Genomic DNA, 19237 nt, shown 5'->3' with positions numbered 1-19237 from the left:
TGGCTCACCTTCATCTAGTATAAATGAGTATGTTTTTACTTTTTTCTTTTTGGGTTGTTTAAAAATATTTAATTATTGGAGAGAGAGGGAAAGAAGTAGATAGAGAATGGGCATGCGAGGGCCTTCAGCCACTGCAATCAAACTCTAGACACATGTGCCACCTTGTGCATCTGGCTTACATGGGTCCTGAGGAACAGAACCTCAGTTCTTTGGCTTTGTCAGCAAGTACCTTAACCACCAAGCTATCTCTCCAGCCCTGTTTTTGGATTTTTGAGGCAGGGTCTCACTCTAGACCAGGCTCACCTGGAACTCTGTAGCTCCAGATTGGCCTCAAATTCACAGCAATCATCCTTCCTCTGCCTCCAAGTGCTGGGACTAAAGAGGTATGAGCCAACATGCCCCGCTTGCTTTTACTCTTTTTTTTTTTAAACCATTTTATTCACTTATTTTATTTATTTACTTATTCAATTTGTTTATTAATTAATTTATTTATTTGAGAGAGAGAGAAAGAGTGTGTGTGAGAGAGAGAATGGGTGTACCAAGCTTACGTGGGTACTGAGGAATAAAGCCTGGAACTGGGGTCTTTAGGCTTTACAAGCAAGTACTTAATGGCTAAGCCCTCTCTCGAACCCTTTTAATTTTTTGAACCATTTTATTCATTTATTTGAGACAGACAGAAAGAGAGAACAGCTTGTTTTTACTTTTAATATAACTGAACTACCGTTTCTTTTAGAGAGTGGCATTTTAGGCTTTCCCTCTTTCTCTTAAGTGATTTCTACTTAGTTTACTGTCCCATTAACTTCAGTGAGCTTTTTAAAGTTAGCACTGTAAATAAAATAAAACAACTTGTTGCAATAATTCATAGACTAAGTGTACCCAATTATTTGTTCTGAATAACATGACACATTTAGCTTTTTATCCTTGGGATGTAAAAAAATACTATAAACCAAACCTAGTAACACTCACCTTTCAACCCAGCACTTTGGAAGCTGAGGTAGGAATATCACCATGAGTATGAGGTAATCTGGGGCTACAGTGAGTTTTAGGTCAGCCTGGGCTATAGAGACCCTGCCTCAAAAAAACAAATAACCTAGCTGGGTGTGGTGGAACACACTTTTAATCCCAGCACTTGGGGGAGGCAGAGGTAAGAGGATCACTGTGAGTTTGAGACCACCCTGAGACTACATAGTGAATTCCAGGTCAGCCTGGACTAGAGTGAGACCCTACCTTAAAAAAAAAAAAAGAAAGAAACATCACAGCACAAAAGTGAGAAGAAATTGGTTAATTCTCAGACAGCCATGTTATTAAAATACAAGTATATCTGCGAAAAAAAACTTTAAACTCAACATATTCATTCTCAGAGTCTTCCCAATTATATAATAAACTGAAATGTATTTTATACTGATTTTTGGGGTGGGGTTTCAAGGTAGGGTCTCACTGTAATTCACTATGTAGTCTCAGGGTGGCCTTGAACTCACGCTGATCCTCCTAGCTCTGCCTCACGAGTGCTAGGATTAAAGGGGTGCCACTAAGATGGGCTATAATTGTTATGAAAAGGTCACAAACATGTTTTAGATGGAAACTAGATACTCAAAATCCAGTGTGATTTGCAGAATGACAATGTAAGCAATTCTTCATCACTGTGTTTTGCTATATGCTTACTACAAAAAAAGGCAGGTGACTTTTGGACTGATCCAGGCTTTAGGTATGGCAAAATGCTTTTTGACCTGGGCTGCACAGGACAGTCACAAATCTTGACATATTAAGAAACATTTAAAGCCAGGTGTGGTGGCGCACACCTTTAATCCTAGCACTTGGGTGGCAGAGGTAAGTGGATTACTCTAAATTGGAGGCTATCCTGAGAATACATAGTAAATTCCAGGTCAGCCTGGGCTTGAGAGTGAGACTCTACCTTGAAAAAACAAAAAATAAGAATAAAAAATAAATAAAATATTTTTTAAAAGAGTAAGGGCTACTGATTAATACATCTTGAAGCACAAAATAGCTTGGGAAATGCTGATATAGGAGAAAAAAGCATAAGCTCTGGTACCTGAAGACCTTGCTACTGCATGACTGCAAGAAAGTTGCTTAATTTCAGTCTGTATAATAAAAACACACTGGGATGCCGGAGGATGAGGACTGTGATTGGAAGGAAGCAAGTGTGATCTTGCTATGCAGCCCACACTGAATACTTAATCAGCACACACAACAAAAATCTCTAATTTTTTTTTTATCAACTAGGATATATGTTGGCTTTGTGTCAGCAATTTAAGTTTTATCATATAAATTTTATTTGCTAAAATCTATTATATAAGTTTGTATTTATACAAAAATGAAATTCTACTCTTAGGTGATCAAGACAAGAAGCCCCAAGGACTTGCACCTACTGGAAAGAGCAGAAACTAGCTGACAATGAATGACAAAGAATGCCCCCACTGACTAAGAAGATAGCTCAGTTGGTATAGTGCTAAAAGAGCCAGGGAAATGGCTCAGCAGTTAAAGGCACTTGTTTGCAAAGCTCTGCCAGTCCAGGTTCAATTCCCCAGCACCTATATAAACCCAGATGCACAAAGTAAAGCATGTTTCTGGAACTCATTTGCAGTGGTAAGAGGCCCTAGTGCACCCATTCTCTCTCTCTCATACCTGACAAATTAATACATACATAACTTTTTGAAAAGTTGGGAGTGGTGACACAAGCCTATATATAGTCTCATAATTCCAATGCTGGGGAGGCAGAGACAAGTGGGATCCCTCAGGCTTGCTGACCAGCAGTTAATATGGTCTATTTGGCAAGTACCCAGGACAGAGAGAAACCTTATCTCAAAAAAAAAAAAAAAAAAAAAAAAAAAGGTGGATGTGCTCACTTTGGCAGCACACATACTAAAACTGGAACAATACAGAGAAGATTAGCATGGCCCCTGTGCAAGGATAACACATAAATTCATTAAGTGTTTCATATTTAAAAAAAAAAAGAATAGCAAGACATTCTTTTGGAAGACACCTCAGGAGTCAGAGATGTGAAAACAAAGCAGTGTTACCTAGGAGGAAGGCACCTGGGAAATGCTGCTTTAGAAAAGACAACTGGGCTGGTATGCTGTGCACACCTGTAATTACAGCGCTGTTGTGGTAGGCCAACTTGCTAAGGACTGCAAATGGGAGGCTACAAAGAGAACCTGACCACTCAAACCAAAAAGACATTCCCTTGTAATCCCCACATTTGACCTCAGTCAGGTGTGTGGACTTTTGTCTGCGTTTCCTTTACCTGGTCAGGAAAGTTATCCTGTTTCCCCCTCCCCCACTCCTAGTAACAAAGCCAGCCAAGGGTTCCTCATTGTTTCCTTTTTTCCTCAACATATTTTATTTAATCATTTCCTATGGCGATTCTTAGGCATTTGTTTTCTTTCTTTTATTATGTAACCCTGGCTGGCCAGACTGGTACTCACTATGTAGTACAGACTGGCCTTCAACTCACAGCAGTCTTCCAACCTCAGCCTCCCAAGTGTTGGGACACCATGGCCATCTTTCTTAGTCTTTTAAGGAAGCAGTGAAGTTCCAAAGGTAGGGGTGTGAATATTTTTGGGTAGGGATGGAATCTAGTATGGTAAGAGTACTTCCTTTGGATACATAATTTAAAAGTCTACTCAGAAATCAAGACTGTTTTTTTGGAGACAGGTCTTGCCTCTGTAGTCCAGACTGGCCTTGAATTTGTGATCCTCCTGCCTCAGCTTTCCAAGTGCTACAATTATAGCTGTAGGCCACCACACCCATAAATAAATATTTAATTCAGCATTTTAAAAAATGCCAAAAACTCATGTTGAGCAAAATATCAGAATCTTAGGATATGACAAGACCAGTACTAGGGTAAAGTAAGTAAACCTGGGTTGAGCAAATATGGAAATGGATTCTGTATTTCTTTAATTTTTTGGTTTGTTCAGCAAGTTTTTTTTTAATCCTAATTTTGATTTTTAAAAAATACTGTATTAAAGGAGTATTGTTTTGGCACCTGTATTTTAAGCACCCTTTCAATTTTGATCCTCTCAGTCTTGTCCCTTTCTGGAGTTTGAATATCACTGGTGAGGCTATCACCAAATGAGCCTCCATCCCCTACCACAAACTTGATGCCCAGTAGCTCAAACCCACGCCCTGACTGTATTGATTGCTCCCCTCTCCCATACTGTAGGGTGCTGGTCTGGGCCAAGAGGACTGGAACAAGGCCAGGGCTTTCCCAGAGAAAAAAAGCAGGGAAGTTGGTTCTCCATTGGACTGCTGTGTTTGGACTTGATCTGTTACTAGATTGTATTTAACACTTGTTTTTAACAACTGAGGACAAATGAAGAAAAACAAAAACCTTGTATCATGGTTGTTTTTATTTATACATTAGCAAATATCTATTCATTTTGTCTTTTCAAAGAAAAAAGGATGGAAGTTCTGGAGAAGGGGAATGATGTTCTAGGAGTGAATATGGTAAAACTTTAGAGGGTCTTGGGGAAAAAAAAAGACATTCCCTCCTCACAAATAAATTAAAACAAAAAAATCTAGGGCTGAGCCTGGTGTGGTGGCTCATGCCTTTAATCCCAGCACTTGGGAGGCAGAGGTAGGAGGATCATCATGAGTTCAAGACCACCCTGAGACTATATAGTGAATTCCAGGTTAGCCTGGGCTAGAGTGAAATTCTACCTTGAAAAACAAACAACCAAAAAAAAGTAGCCAAGCATGGTGGCGCATGCCTTTAATCCCAGCACTCGGGAGCAGAGGTAGGCTCCAAGTTCGAGGCCACCATGAGAATACAGAGTGAATTCAGGTCAGCCTGAACTAAAGTGAGACCCTACCTTGAAAAGAAAAAAAAAAATTGATAGTTCCAGCGCACAGCAAGAGTGAGAGTGGGGAGGGGCACCACAGAACACTACAGTAACCAACCTGTCACTGCTTTGCAGATCAGACATGTTTTGGTTGCATACACTACTACAAAGCTAGGTTCTGCTAACAACCTGTCATATAGCTTCTAGACATCTTTTAAGAGAAGACAATACAAGAGAGGCTAGTTTGTTTTAAATACTTGCTCGGCTGGGTGTGGTGGTGCACACCTTTAATCCCAGCACTCGGGAGGCTGAGGCAAGAGGATGGATCACTGTGAATTCAAGGTCAGTGTGAGACTACATAGTGAATTCCAGGTTAGTCTGGGCTAAAGCAAGACCCTACCTCAAAAAAAAAAAAAAAAAACCTTGTTTGCTGTACTAGGAATAGAACCAGGGCCTAGCACATGCTATGCAAACATTGTTCCATTAACTACATCCTCAGTCCAATATAAAAAATCCTTAACATATGAAAGAGGTCAAAGTTGAGAATCATCAGGGGCACCAACCTCAAGAGTTGGGTAGACTGAATTGCCCTATCTCAGCATCTCCAAACTGTGCTATTTAGTTGCTAAATCAACTCTTCCCCAGTACTAAAATGCCTTGCATATTCTCTCTCCACCAACATTACTCCTCAGGGTACACACTGAGGTGCTTTTTTTAGACTTAAAACTGCAAAGTAATGTCTCCAAGAAGTGATCAAAATCTCTTATCCTCTTCCTTTACAGTAATTTCCTATGGCAAAAGGTTTCTTTGTTTATTTTATTTATTATTTGCAGCAGAGAGATACAGAGATACACAGAGACAGAAGAGATAGTATGTGTGCACAAGGATCTCTAGCCACTTTGTGCATATGGCTTTATCTAGGTCTTAGGGAATTAACTGAACTCTGGTAGGTAGGCTTTGCTGGCTAGCACCTTAATCACTGCGCCATCTCTCCAGCCCTGGTCAAAGTTTTTTACAAAGTGGGTATGGTGTCGCACGCCTTTAATACCAGCTCTGGGGGGGCAGAGGTAGGAGGACTGCTGTGAATTTGAGGCCATCATGAGACTCCATACTGAATTCCAGGTCAGCCTGGGCTAGAGCGAAACCCTACCTCGAAAAACCAAAAAAAAAAAAAAAAAAAAATTTTTTTTAACATACTAGATTTTACATTAAATACTGCTTTTAATATTGCTTTTGATTAGTGAAGTTTTATCTTGATGTGGGGAATGGAACTCAGTTCACTATGCGTGCTAACAAGCAAACAGTGATCTACACCCAGCTAGGTATTCCCCTTTAAGTACTCACCACTTGAGTATACCATGCAGTCTGTACAATACAGCTCATCTAATAAATTAGTTTTGTGTGCCAGGCATTCTACTAATAGCTAGATACACAGCAAACAAAACAGCCAGGTGTGGTGGCTTATGCCTGTAAATTTCCACAGTAAGGAGGCTGAAGCAAGAGGGCAGCAGCAGAGGCCTGGGCTACAAAGTGAGACACTTGTCTGATGAAGATAGATTAGATGGGGGGGGGGGGGGCAGGCAGAAAGACAGCTAGCTAGCTAGTTAGCAGTTAGCTGGGTATGGTGGTGCATGCCTTTAATCTCCAGATTTAAGAGGGCAAAATAGGAAGGTGGCCATGAATTGGAGGCCAGCCTAGAGTGAGACCCTGCTTCCAAAAGCAACAACAACAAAAACCCACCACCACCAAAAACCAAAGTGTCAAAACAAAGAAGTATTGTACCATAAGGTAGTTCCAATCCCAAGTACCAATAACACCTGCATAATAAAAGGGGGAGAAATGATGACATCAAAACAGAACAGGGACTAGTTGCAAAGAAGGGAATCAATGTAGGGGGATAAGGAGGGGGAAAAGAAGGCAGAAGGAGGGGATTATGATCAAGTACATTGTGTGTGTGCATGCATACATGCACATGTATGTATAGACATACACATAGGGGTTGTCAATAACAAAAGGTTTTGGCTTTATGGGGTGGGGGTGAGGGGTTGAAATAGGGTCTGTAACACAGGCTGACCTGGAACTCAAGTCTGCACTCGAACTCACAGTGATCCTCCTCTCTCCACCTCCCAAGTGCTGGGGTTAAGGTTTACACCACCATACCTGGCTCAGTCACAAGTTAAAAAAAAAAAAAAAAACAGGGCTGGAGAGATGGCTTAGCGGTTAAGTGCTTGTCTGTGAAGCCTAAGGACCCCGGTTCGAGGCTCGGTTCCCCAGGTCCCACGTTAGCCAGATGCACAAGGGGGCGCACACGTCTGGAGTTCGTTTGCAGTGGCTGGAAGCCCTGGCGCGCCCATTCTCTCTCTCTCCCTCTATCTGTCTTTCTCTCTGTCGCTCTCAAATAAATAAAAAATGAACAACAACAACAACAAAAAAAAACTTAAAAAAAAACAAAAAAAACCTCCAGCTTGAAGGCCTTTGATCCAGGCATTTGGGAGGCAGAGATAGGAGGATCACAGTGAGTTCAAGGGCAGCCTGGGACTACAGTGAATTCCAACTCTGCCTGGACTGAGTAAAACAATACCTCAAGGGAGTGGGGGGAAAGAGACTGCTGCAAATTGGTGCTCATATATAATCCCAACATTGGGGAGGAAATGGAAGGACAATCACAAATTCTAGGCCAACCTAGTCTCCTCTAGGAGTTTGGAGGCAGGAGCTACATTATGACTGTCTTAAAAACTATAAGTTTAGTAAGGTGGGAAGCCAACATAATATGTATGTTGTTTTAATCATATTTTAAAATAAAAGCTTTAACTTTATCATAAAAAAAAAAAAAACAAAGTGAGTGGGCTGGAGAGATGGTTCAGCAGTTAAAGGTGCTTAGTTGCAAAGCATGCTGGCCCAGGTTCAATTACCTAATACCCACATAAAGCCAGATGCACAAAGTGGCACATGCATCTGGAGTCCATTTGCAGTGGCAAGAGGCCCTGGTGTACCCCCTTCCTATCTTGGCTCTCTCTTTCCTTGCAAATAAATTTTTAAAAATATTTTTAAAAGAAAAAAGATGGACTAGAGAGATGGCTTAGCAGTTAAGCACTTACCTGTGAAGCCTAAGGACTCCAGTTCGAGGCTCAGCTCCCCAGGACCCACGATAGTCAGATGCACAAGGTGGTACATGCATCTGGAGTTCATCTGCAGTGACTGGAGACCCTGGCGCATCCATTCTCTATCTATCTGCCTCTTTGTCTGTCTCTGTTGCTCTCAAATAAATAAATCAAAATACACAAAAAATTGTTGGTGAGTTTCTCATTTAAGAAAAGAAAATCCGACAGACAGACAGCACAGGACTGGGGAGATGGCTCAGCAGTTGGAAATGCTTGCTTGCAAAGGTTGATGGCCTAGATTCAATTCCCCAGTACCCAAGTAAAGCCAGATACACAAAGTGGCACATGAGTCTGGAGTTTCATTTGGCAAGAGGCCCTGGTGCACTCACTCTCACTCACATTCATTCTTTCTATCTTTTCTCTCTGCTTGCACATGTATTTCTAATAAGATAGCTCAGTTATTATGGTATCTGTGTTCAAGTGACCCTTATAGCCTAAGACTAAATCACAACGCCTATAACTTTCACTTCTTTCAACTCATCTTTTAGGCACTGTACCATCTACATCATACACAAAGGATATGCACTAAAATATCTCGAGAAACAACACTTACACAACTTTCACTACTATATACTGTTGTTACTCTTCTAGTTTACGATTAGTTCCTGTCACTGGCTTACTGTGCATAAATCATAAATTAAATTTTATCATAGGTCAATATAAGGGAAAAAATTCAGTAAAAGTTTAGTAGTACCAGCAGTTTAAAGTATCCACTGGCAATCTTGTGGTGTATCTCCCAGTGCATAAGGGAGAGTTACTATATGGCCTATTTGACTCAGAGACCCTGTGCTTAAGTAATATATTTTGATTTATTTCCTTGTGAGGAAGACAGCACATGCACATGGGTGCACCAGGCCTCCTGCCACTGTGAATGAACTCAAGATGCATGCACACTTTGTGCATCTGACTTTACATGGGTCCTGAGGAATCGAACCTGGGCTGATAGGCTTTGCCTTTAACTATCTTTCCAGCCTACAGTACTTGATTTTCATCACTAAAAAAATCTAAAAAGTAAGCCAGGTGTGGTGATTCAGGCATTTACTCTTCAGCACTGAGGAGGCTGACATAGGAGGACCACTGTTTTCCAGACCAGCCTGATGCCTGGCTTGGTGGAACATGCCTTTAATCCCAGCACTTGGATGGCAGAGGTAGAAGGATTATCATGAATTCAAGGTCGCCCTGAGACCACATAAGATTACATAGTGAATTCCAGGTCAGCCTGAGCTAGAGTGAGACCCTAACTTGGAAAAAAAAAAAAATCTGTAAAACTCCAGAACCAAAAAAGTGTCTCATATGCACGTAGTTTAAAAATTCATAAAATTCCTTAGTATTCTCAAAGTATAATCACTTACCTACTAACTTCATGTATGTTCATCAAGTTTAACTTTAAAGTCTTCAAAACGTGTTACAAATAGAGCCACCAGTTGTAAAGCTTTCAAAATCTTGGTTCTCAAAATATAGCAAGAATCAGCTGGACACAGCAGCACAACTTTTATTCGAGCACATGGGAGGCTGAAGTAGGAGGATCACTGTGAGTTTGAAACCACCCTCAAACTACATAGTGAATTCCAGGTTAGCCTGGGCTAGACTGAGACTCTACCTGGAGGGAAAAAAAAAAAAACAAAAAACAGTGCTAGGATGATGGCTCAGCAGTTAAAGGCACTTATTTGCAAAGTCTGCTGCTGCTGGCCTAGATTTGATTCCCAAGTACCCATGTAAAGTTAGATGCACAAGGTGGTGCATGCAAATGACAAGAGGCCCTGCCATGCACATTCTCATTTGTTTATATATTTTTCTTTCTCCTCCTGTACCTTGTAGATAAATAAATAATACTCAAAAACATTTTTAAAAGACATCATCATTTTTAAAATTATTTTAGTTATGGAGGAGGGGATGAGAATGAGCATGCCAGGGCTTTCAGCCACTGCAAACAAACCCCAGATGCATGTGCCACCTTCTGTATGTGGCTTATGTGGGTCCTGAGGAATTGAACCTGGGTCCTTTGGCTTTGCAGGCAAATGCCTTGAGTGCTAAGCCATCCCTCCAGCCCAAGACCTCATCTTTTTTTTTTTTCCCTTGGTTTTTTTGAGGTAAGGTTTCACTCTAGTCCAGACTGACCTGGAAACCACTATGTACTCTTAGGCTGGCCTTGAGCTCACAGCATTCCTCCTATCTCTGCCTTCCCAGTACTGGGATTAAAAGCATGCACCACCACGCCTGGCTAAGACATCATCAATTTTTAAACAAACAAACAAAAATACTGTTTTCCTAGCATTAATCTTATTTACAATGGGAATATTTTCACAAAAGGAACAGAGTATATAAAAAAAGCATCACATTCTGGTCAGTGAATACAAATTTTTATTGAATATAACTTGATCTAAGAATCATTTTCCTAGTAGCTATTACATTGGAGTTTTATTATTTTCTCAAACTTAAGAAAACTAAAAATATGTCTAGAATGAGACAAAGTTCTCAGTATCTTGATCTACTTTGTTTATTTTTAAATATTTTATTTTTATTTATCTATGTGACAGAGAAAGAGGGAGAGAAAGAGAGACTGGGCGTGCCAGGGCCTCAAGCCATGCATAGGAACTCCAGATGCATGCGCCTCCCTTGTGCATGTGGGTCCTGGGGAATCAAACCTGGGTCCTTTGGCTTTGCTGGCAAACGCCTTAACCACTAAACCATCCCACCAGCTCTGCCTACTTGCCCAAACTGACATGGAACTCTGTAGTCTCAGGCTGGCCTCAAACTCATAGCAATCCTTTTACCTTTGCCTCCCAAGTGCTGAGATTAAAAGCATTTGCCACCACAACGGGCTAAATTAATTTTTTAAAATCCATAGTTGTTTTCCTATTCCCAAACTCCTATTGCAATTACTTCCTTCTCCCTTAGCATTTTGTGTGTCCCTTGTCATCTCTATCTGACACCGGAATGCTGGCACTCCCCCTACCCCAAGACCTTCATGGGACTCATTTGTATGCTTTCAGCCACAGGGTCTAATCCTGTCTAAAGCAGTTTCTCAGAGAAAGAGCTGTTGCATAGAGAACTGGCCAGCTTGTTAATATAGTGGCTTCTACCAGTTTTAAGCACATATGACAATATTTAACCATAACTTTTCATTTATTTTTACTGTCATTCTCACTAGGATATCCCATAAGGACTCTTAACCATTGTCTCTGCAACACCTCCTTTTCCATGATTTTCCAAAGCTGCACTGAAGACACAGCCATTTTTTCTGTGGATAGGGAAGTGAAATGTGATAGGGTCTCACACTACTCAGGGCTGGTCTGGCCTGGAGCTCATTATGAAGCCCAGAAGGCCTTAAACTTGCATAGATCCTCCCGCCTCACCCTCCCGGTGACTGGGATTACAGATGTGTACCACTATGCCCAGCAAATGTCACCTCTGCCACACCCCTTCAACTGTAAACTCATCAAGGGCTAAGCACTGTATTTCATTCCTGTTTCTCAGTACTAAGTAAAGTCTCTGGCATCATTATAATTCTAGAGTTGGTTAAAAAAAGTCGAGTAAATGAGTGCACTAAATGAGAATGAGCATCACAAATAAAGAAACAGATCGATAACCCCCTGATGCATAACAGTACAGGGAAATGCTCAGGCTGTGCACACAAAATCTGGAGTCATACAATGTATGGGAGATTAGCAAAGGCTAAAGTCCAAATAGACAAGAAGGTGTTTCTGGGTCAGCAGAGTGGGGAAAAGAACAGGATTTAAGCAAGTCAACTTTTGATTCGGCTCAGGACCAACAGCAAACTGCTCCCCCTTCCATTACAACTCTGTAACTTTACGATTTATTCAACATACTGCTCATTAAGAACCCAAGTACGGACATACTACCATTATTTTGTATTCTCTAAGGTACGCCGTGTGAGGAGCAAAGGGATGAAACCTGATAGTACAAATACCACAAGCAGAAACAACAATGGCAAATATTAACACTTGGAAGACACCTGAAAAGATCTCGGCGTGCTCTTGGAGACCAAACTAAACACATCGATACACATGTAGTCACAGACTGGAACCTACTGTGGCACAGAAATGATGAATAGTACGACTGTCAAAGCCACATTATACATCTCTCCCACTCAAGGACTAACGCAACTACAAAGCTCCCCAGGATCGTTATTGGTAGTGCAATCATCACACGAATACAGAACAGGTGAAAGAACGGCATCAACATAGCCCCTACCCACAAAAAGACAAAAACGACCCCAGCCGTCTCGGTAATCCCTAACTAGAAAGTCCTAGAAGCCTTTCAAAGTCAACTGTCCTACCTTTTACAAGCCAGAAGTCTGTCCTAAGTCTCTGGTCCCAAAACCACCTCTCCCGATTTTTTCAAGGGGGGGGGAGCAAAACTAGGTTTTCCAGTTTGGAAATGAACACACTACTCAAATAAATAAATAAATAAATAAATAACGCAGCATTTCCCCGCAGAACAGGCCATCAATCCCTCAGGGGGGCAGTGGCGCTCCAACCGACCGGCCGGGACCTAGTCAACCGCGACCAGGCACGGCCGTTCCAGGGAGCCGCCGACGTTCCGGGGTCTCTACGGTAGGGCCCAGCGCGAGACGCCCTGGCCGGGGCTCAAGTGGGGATGTGACGGAGCTGGGCCAGCAGGCCCGGGCCGGTGCTTTTGCGTCCCGGCTCGGCGGCTGCGGGCCTCGCCCCCGGGTCTCGCCACCTCGCCACCCTCCTCGGCCGGCCGGTCCCTCACCTGGCAGAAGCTCCGGCAGTAGTTCAACGATGAGACCTCCGACACCTCCTGCTCCCTCAGTTCGCTCTCCAACTGCCACAGACACGGTCGCAGGCCCGAGGCTCCCGGCGCCGGAGATGCAGGGCGATGACCCCGAGCCACCGACTCAGTCTCGGCTGCGTCTCCGGTCCCCGCTACCACCGGAGCCTCAGCCCCAGCCCCGGCGACGGCAGCTGCGGCGGCGACGGCGGCGGCGTCTCCCTTTCCGTCCGCCATCTTCCCACGGCCCAGCAGCGCGTAGGCAACCGAACCACGTGACTTGCCCTGGACCCGCCCCCGTCGCTCGCGTAGAGTGACGCGATCCCTGTGCGACGCTGGCGCCAGTCTTATTCCGTCACTCGGGCGCCGCCGACATCCGCTCATGTCAGAGGCCTCCGCAGCTGCCGTCCTAGCAACAGCATAGCGACGACAGGTCCCAGGCTGTATCAGCATCTCGGTTCTTTAGGCCTTTTGAAGTCCTGTAGTCACGGAGCGGGAAATACCTATAGACTGGATTAGAATGTGAAGACATGTCACCCGAGCTGCACACTGATGTGCGAGAGGCAGACGTAGCTCTGCGAGGAGCTTGCATAGAGAAAAGCATCCCCTGGTTGGAGAAAAATAAACAACGGTTGCTAAGCCCAAATGAAAACTAACTCCAAGGGAACTTGGTTCATAATAAGTTCCCTAGACACAGAAAGTAGTAGCTGCATAAATTATGGGGCCTGTGTGCGTTGTTTATGAATGTCAACGCTGGGCTGCAGAGACAGCTTAACGGTTAAGGTGCTTGCCTGCGAAATCTAAGGACCTAGGTTTGATTCCCCTGTACCTACGTAAACCAGATGCACAAGGTGGCGCATTACGTCTGGAGTTTGTTTGCAGTGGCTAGAGGCACATGCATCTGGCATTACACTGGCAAGAGGCCCTAGCACTTTTATCCTTCCCCCACTGCTCTCATTGCAAATAAATTAATTTTAAAAAAAGAAAAAGATTTATATAATGTGGTGTGTGGCGACATTAAGAAGGACACACAGGGCTGGAGAGATGGCTTATTGGTTAAGGTGCGTGAAAGTACAGCCAAAGGACCCAGGTTTGAGTCCTCAGGATCTACATAAGCCAGATGCACAAAGGTAGCACATGTCTGGTATTCGTTCACAGAGGGTAGAGACCCTGGCATGCCCATCTCTCTCTCCCTCTCTTTTTCTCTATCTCTCTCTCAAATAAAATTATACACACACACACACACACACACACACACACACGTATGTATGTATGTATATATATATGTATGTATAAGCTGGGGGCTGGAGAGATGGCTTAGCGATTAAGGCACTTGCCTACAAAGCCTAAGGAACCATGTTTGACTCTCCAGGTCCCATGTAAACCAGATGCACAAGGTTGCACATGTGCACTAGGTGGTGCAAGCGTCTGGAGTTCGATTGCAGTGGCTGAGGCCCTGGCACGTAAGCTCTCTCTGTGTCTCTCTCTAAAATTAAAAAAAAATTTAATTTTAATTTTTTTAAAAGCTAGGGCTGGAGAGATGGCTTAGCGGTTAAGGCATTTGCCTGCAAAGCCAAAGGATCCTGGCTCGACTCTCCAGGACCCACGTAAGCCAGATGAACAAGGGGGTGCATGCATCTGGAATTCATTTGCAGTGGCTAGAGGCCCTAGTACACCCATTCTCTCTCTCTCGCCCTCTTTCTCTCTGTCAAATAAATAAATATATATATATATTTAAATCTAGAAAAAAAGAACATACGGGGCTGCAGAAATGGCTCAGCAGTTAGAGGTACTTGCTTGCAAAACTTGATGGCCTTGGTTAAGTTCCCCAGTGCTCATATAAAGCCAGATGCACAAGGTGGCATGTGAATCTAATTCGTTTGCAGTGGCAAGAGGTCCTGGCACACCCATTCCCCCTCTCTCTCTTCTTACAAATAATATTTTTTTAAGGGAGATAGAAGTTGGGTATGGTGGCACATGCCTTTTATCCCAGCACTTGGGAGGCAGAGGTAGGGGGATCCCCATGAGTTTGAGGCCACCCTGAGACTACAATAGTGAATTCCAGGTCAGCCTGGGCTGAAGGAAAACCCTACCTCGAAAAATAAAGCAAACCAAAAAAGCAGGAGATAGAGGTCCAGTGACTGTTCCCCTTATTTGGGGTCCTGAAAAGAGGTTTGGGTTTAACTAGAAGGCAAGAAGTATGCATAGCTAAGCGGTTCTAGTCAAGGTGAGGACCCTCCCATCCCATTGTCTCAACTCCAGTCTGAGTCAACTGACTTGTGTATCTTTCCCTGGAGACAAATTCCTCTGGTTAGGTCCAGGCATTCAGAAGCCTTATTCTTTTTCCCAGGTTCAATTTCTTAGGGTTTCAATAGTCCAATAGCCAAAGGGAAAGGCACAAGTGTCTTCAAAATTAATCTTCCAGCTGGGCATGGTGGTGCAGGCCTTTAATCCCAGCACTTAGGAGGCAGAGGTAGGAAGATCATCATGAGTTTGAGGCCACGCTGAGACTACATAGTGAATTCCAGGAGGTAAGCCTTGGCTACAGCAAGACTCTACCTTGAAAAACAAAAACAAACAAAAAATCTTCCATCCTGTCTGAAAGAATACATCAGCTGTAATACTAGAACTTTGCAGGCCAAGGCAGGAGGCTCATGAGTTGAAGGCCAACCTTGGCCTGCATAAGTGAGTTCTTGGCCAACCTGAGCTACATAGTGGAACCCTGTCTCAAAAAGAAAGAAAGGGGGAACGCCTCCAGCGCCACAGGATTTAGCGCCTGGTCCGTGGTGTCCCCCCGCACAGGCATCCTGCCCAGCCAAACTGCTCTTTGTTGGGTGATTTCTACCAGCAATGTGAACCAGACTGCAACAGTAAAGTGGTACCAGGAGAGGGGTTGCTGCTAGACACCTGACTGTGTGGCTTTGGCCTTTTGGAGCTGATTTTCAAGAGGAATGTGGGAGCATTTGAAACCTTGGCCAAAGAGATGCCTTACAGTGCTTGTTTACCACCACAGGAAGATCTCTGCCTCCTGGACCTGGGAGACCCCCACCCTTTCCCCAAGCTGAAGCTACAGGGTATTGAGAGATTAGCAAGATGTTTTCCCACAAAGCATCTGCAGTGGCACAGGGCAGCGGGGCTCCTGCCAGCAACAGGGAAACCGACACACTGGAGCTGGCTGAACTGGGACACCTGCTGGAGGAGAAGGGCAAGCAGGGGACTGCCAACACCACCACCAAAGCTGAAGAAGAGCAAACCTGCCCAGTGCCCCAGGAAGAAGAGGAAGAGGTGCGCAGTACTGCGTCCCTTGCAGGCCCACCATGCTATGGAGAAGATGGAGGAGTCTGTGTATAAGGTCTGGGAAGGACGTTGGAGGGTCATTCCATATGATGTACTTCCTGACTGGCTGAAAGACAGTGACTACCTGCTACATGGCCACAGACCACCTATGCCCTCTTTCCGGGCTTGCTTCAAGAGCATCTTTCACATTCACACAGCAACTGGCAATATCTGGACCCATTTACTTGGTTTTGTGCTGTTTCTGTGTTTGGGAATCTTGACCATGCTCCAAACAAATATGTACTTCATAGCCCCACTGCAGGAGAAAGTGGTTTTTGGGATGTTCTTTTTGGGTACAGTGCTCTGCCTCAGCTTCTCTTGGCTCTTTCACACTGTCTACTGTCATTCAGAGAAGGTTTCCCGGACTTTTTCCAAATTGGACTATTCAGGGATTGCTCTAGTCATCATGGGGAGCTTTGTCCCCTGGCTCTATTATTCCTTCTACTGCTCCCCACAGCCTCGGCTCATCTACCTCACCATCGTCTGTGTCTTACGCACTTCTGCCATCATTGTGGCACAGTGGGACCGGTTTGCCACTCCTAAGCACTGTCAGACAAGAGCAGGAGTGTTCCTGGGACTTGGCTTGAGTGGTGTCGTGCCTACCATGCACTTCAGCATGGCGGAGGACTTTGTCAAGGCCACCACCGTGGGCCAGATGGGCTAGTTCTTCCTCATGGCCGTGATGTACATCACCAGAGCTGGCCTTTATGCTGCTCGCATTCCTGAACACTTCTTCCCTGAAAAATTTGATCTATGGTTCCAGTCTCATCAGATTTTCCACGTCCTGTGGTGGCAGCAGCTTTTATTCACTTCTATGGCGTCTCCAACCTTCAGGAATTCCGTGATGGCCTAGAAGGTGGCTGTACTGATGACTCCCTGCTCTGAGCTTTCCCACCTGAGGGGTGGAGAAGGAACTTCCCAAGTGCTTTTAAAAAATAACTTCTTTGCTGAAGCAAGAGGAAGAGTCTGGGTTGTTTGTTTCTAGAAGAAACCTCTTCGAGAATTCAATACCAGTCAAGCTTCAGCTCACTTTCACAGCCACTGGGCAATGAACTTTCCATTTTCATTCTCTGCCTGGGGAAGGTGTGAATGGTCAACGCAGCCATCCCCCCCCCCCCCAGTCGTCACCTTCTCAGCAAGGCAACTACTAGTCCTTCACAGACACACGACTTTGGAACTCACATTGAAATTTTCCCCCTCCAACCATTTTGGGAAAAAAATTATGGCCTGCAACTCTTCATAAATTATATTTGCTTGTTTTTCTTGAAGAAAATATCCCTTTCCTTACTTTGTAACCTGGCTTATAACAAGCCATCACTTTTGTAGCACACTTTTCAAAAACAATTATAACCTAGTCCCATCTTTCTAGGGCCTAGACCTGCTTACACAGCAGGAAGAATAAATCCACCAACTTTTATGTACCCCAGCTAATCATGGAAATATGTCTAGACTTCAGATAACTTGAGTTTTGATTTTTTTTTCTTAGCAGAATAATGTAAAATTTAAATGGGGAAATATATTTAATATTTAATACTAAGCATTAAGAAGAATCCTGCTATTGTTGCTATGTATCCTGATGCAGAGACTATGATGATAATAAAAGAAATAAAGAAGACACTTGGCATTTAAAGATATTAAAAAAAGAAAGAAAGAAAGAAAGAAAGAAAGAAAGAAAGAAAGAAAGAAAGGGGGCTGGAGGCTGGACATGGTGGCACACGCCTTTTATCCTAGCACTCGGGAAGCAGAGGTAGGAGGATCACCATGAGTTCAAGGCCACCCTGAGAATACAGAGTGAATTCTAGGTCAGCCTGGGCTAGAGTGAGATCCTACCTCAAAAAACTAAAAAAATTAAAAAAAATTATTGGACTGGAAAGATTGCTCAGTAGTTAAGGTGCTTGATTACAAAACCTAATGACCTGAGTTTGATTCCTTGGTGTCCATATAAAGCCAGATGCACAAAATGGAGCATGCATCTATAGTTCATTTCTGGTGGCTGGAGGCTCTGGCATGTCCATTCTCTCTCTCTAACTCATTGCGATCCTCCTACCTCTGCCTCTCTGCCTCCCGAGTGCTGGGATTAAAGGCATGTACCACCACACCTGGCCCAATAAATAATTTTTTAAATATTTTTATATTTTTATGGGGCTGGAGAGATGGTTAAGCACTTGCCTATAAAGCCTAAGGACCCTGATTCAAGGCTCAATTCCCCAATACCCACGTAAACCAGATACACAAGGTGGCACATGCATCTGGAGTTCATTTACAGTGGCTAGAGGCCCTGATGTGCCCATTCTCTCTCTCTCTCTCGCTCGCTCTCTCTGCCTCTTTCTCTTTCTGTTTGTCGCCCTCAAATAAATTTATTTATTTGCAAGTAGAGAGAAACAGAGAGAGAGAGGGAATGTGCACATGCCAGGACCTCTAGCCACTGCAAACAAACTCCAGGTGCATGTGCCACTTCATGCATCCAGCTTTACATGGGTACTGGGGAACTGAACCTGGGTCCTTTTGGCTTTGCTGGCAAGCACCTTACCTGCTAAGCCATCTCTCTAGCCCTGATAAATAAAAAGTTTATGAACACCTTTAATCCCAACACTCAAGAGGCATAGGTAGGAGGATCTCCATGAGCTTGAGGGCCCCCTGAGACTACATAGTGAATTCCAGGTCAGCCTGGACTATAACAAGACCTTAACTCAGAAAGAAAAGAATAAAAAGTAATAAAGAAAGAGAAGAGAAATAAGGCAGAACAAAGAAAATAAGAAAGAAAGGGGATTCAGGCATGGGGACACATGACTGGGAAGGCTGAGGTTGGAGAATCAAGGCCAGCTGGACTACTGAGTGTGCTACAGGTCAGCCTGGGCTAGAATGAGACCCTGCTTCAAAAAACAAAAGGGAAGTGGAGGGGAAGAAAAAGAAAAGGAGAATGACAAGGCCAATATGGCTGGACCCCAAAACTTGATGAGAAATTTGAAAAAGCATGTGTTGAAATGATAGAGGCAAATGTAAAGGGGAAATCTGACACAGAAGGAATTGTAAGAGAAAAGTCCTCCTGAAGGCAAGAAGAAACAGCATCTAGAATACAAGAGGTTTGGTCTGGGATACAAACTGAATATATACCCTGAGACTATGTAGTGAATTCCAGGTCAGCCTGGGCTAAAACTGTACCTTGAAAAACCAAAAACAGAA

The 19237-nt window shown here is 43.7% G+C and overlaps 1 protein-coding gene, 1 non-coding gene and 1 pseudogene across 2 annotated transcripts in view; 2 read left to right on the top strand and 1 right to left on the bottom strand.

Annotated features, from left to right (window-relative positions):
* Rlf (RLF zinc finger) overlaps positions 1–12955 on the bottom strand; it is a 76188-nt gene extending 63233 nt beyond the window's left edge. The window contains exon 1 of the mRNA XM_004665294.2: positions 12701–12955. Coding sequence (XP_004665351.1) covers positions 12701–12955 — 255 coding nt within the window. The remainder of the gene's footprint in view (positions 1–12700) is intronic.
* Positions 2857–2963, top strand: LOC123461124. Its single transcript, XR_006637442.1, has one exon. It is a non-coding gene; the product is annotated as a U6 spliceosomal RNA (small nuclear RNA).
* A 2856-nt stretch (positions 12956–15811) lies between the features above and the next one.
* LOC101608038 lies at positions 15812–17059 on the top strand (annotated as a pseudogene).
* The last annotated feature ends 2178 nt before the right edge of the window (positions 17060–19237 follow it).

Source organism: Jaculus jaculus, chromosome 5, assembly GCF_020740685.1.
Source record: "Jaculus jaculus isolate mJacJac1 chromosome 5, mJacJac1.mat.Y.cur, whole genome shotgun sequence".
Lineage (NCBI taxonomy): Eukaryota > Metazoa > Chordata > Mammalia > Rodentia > Dipodidae > Jaculus > Jaculus jaculus.
This window is presented reverse-complemented; position numbering and strand designations above follow the sequence as displayed.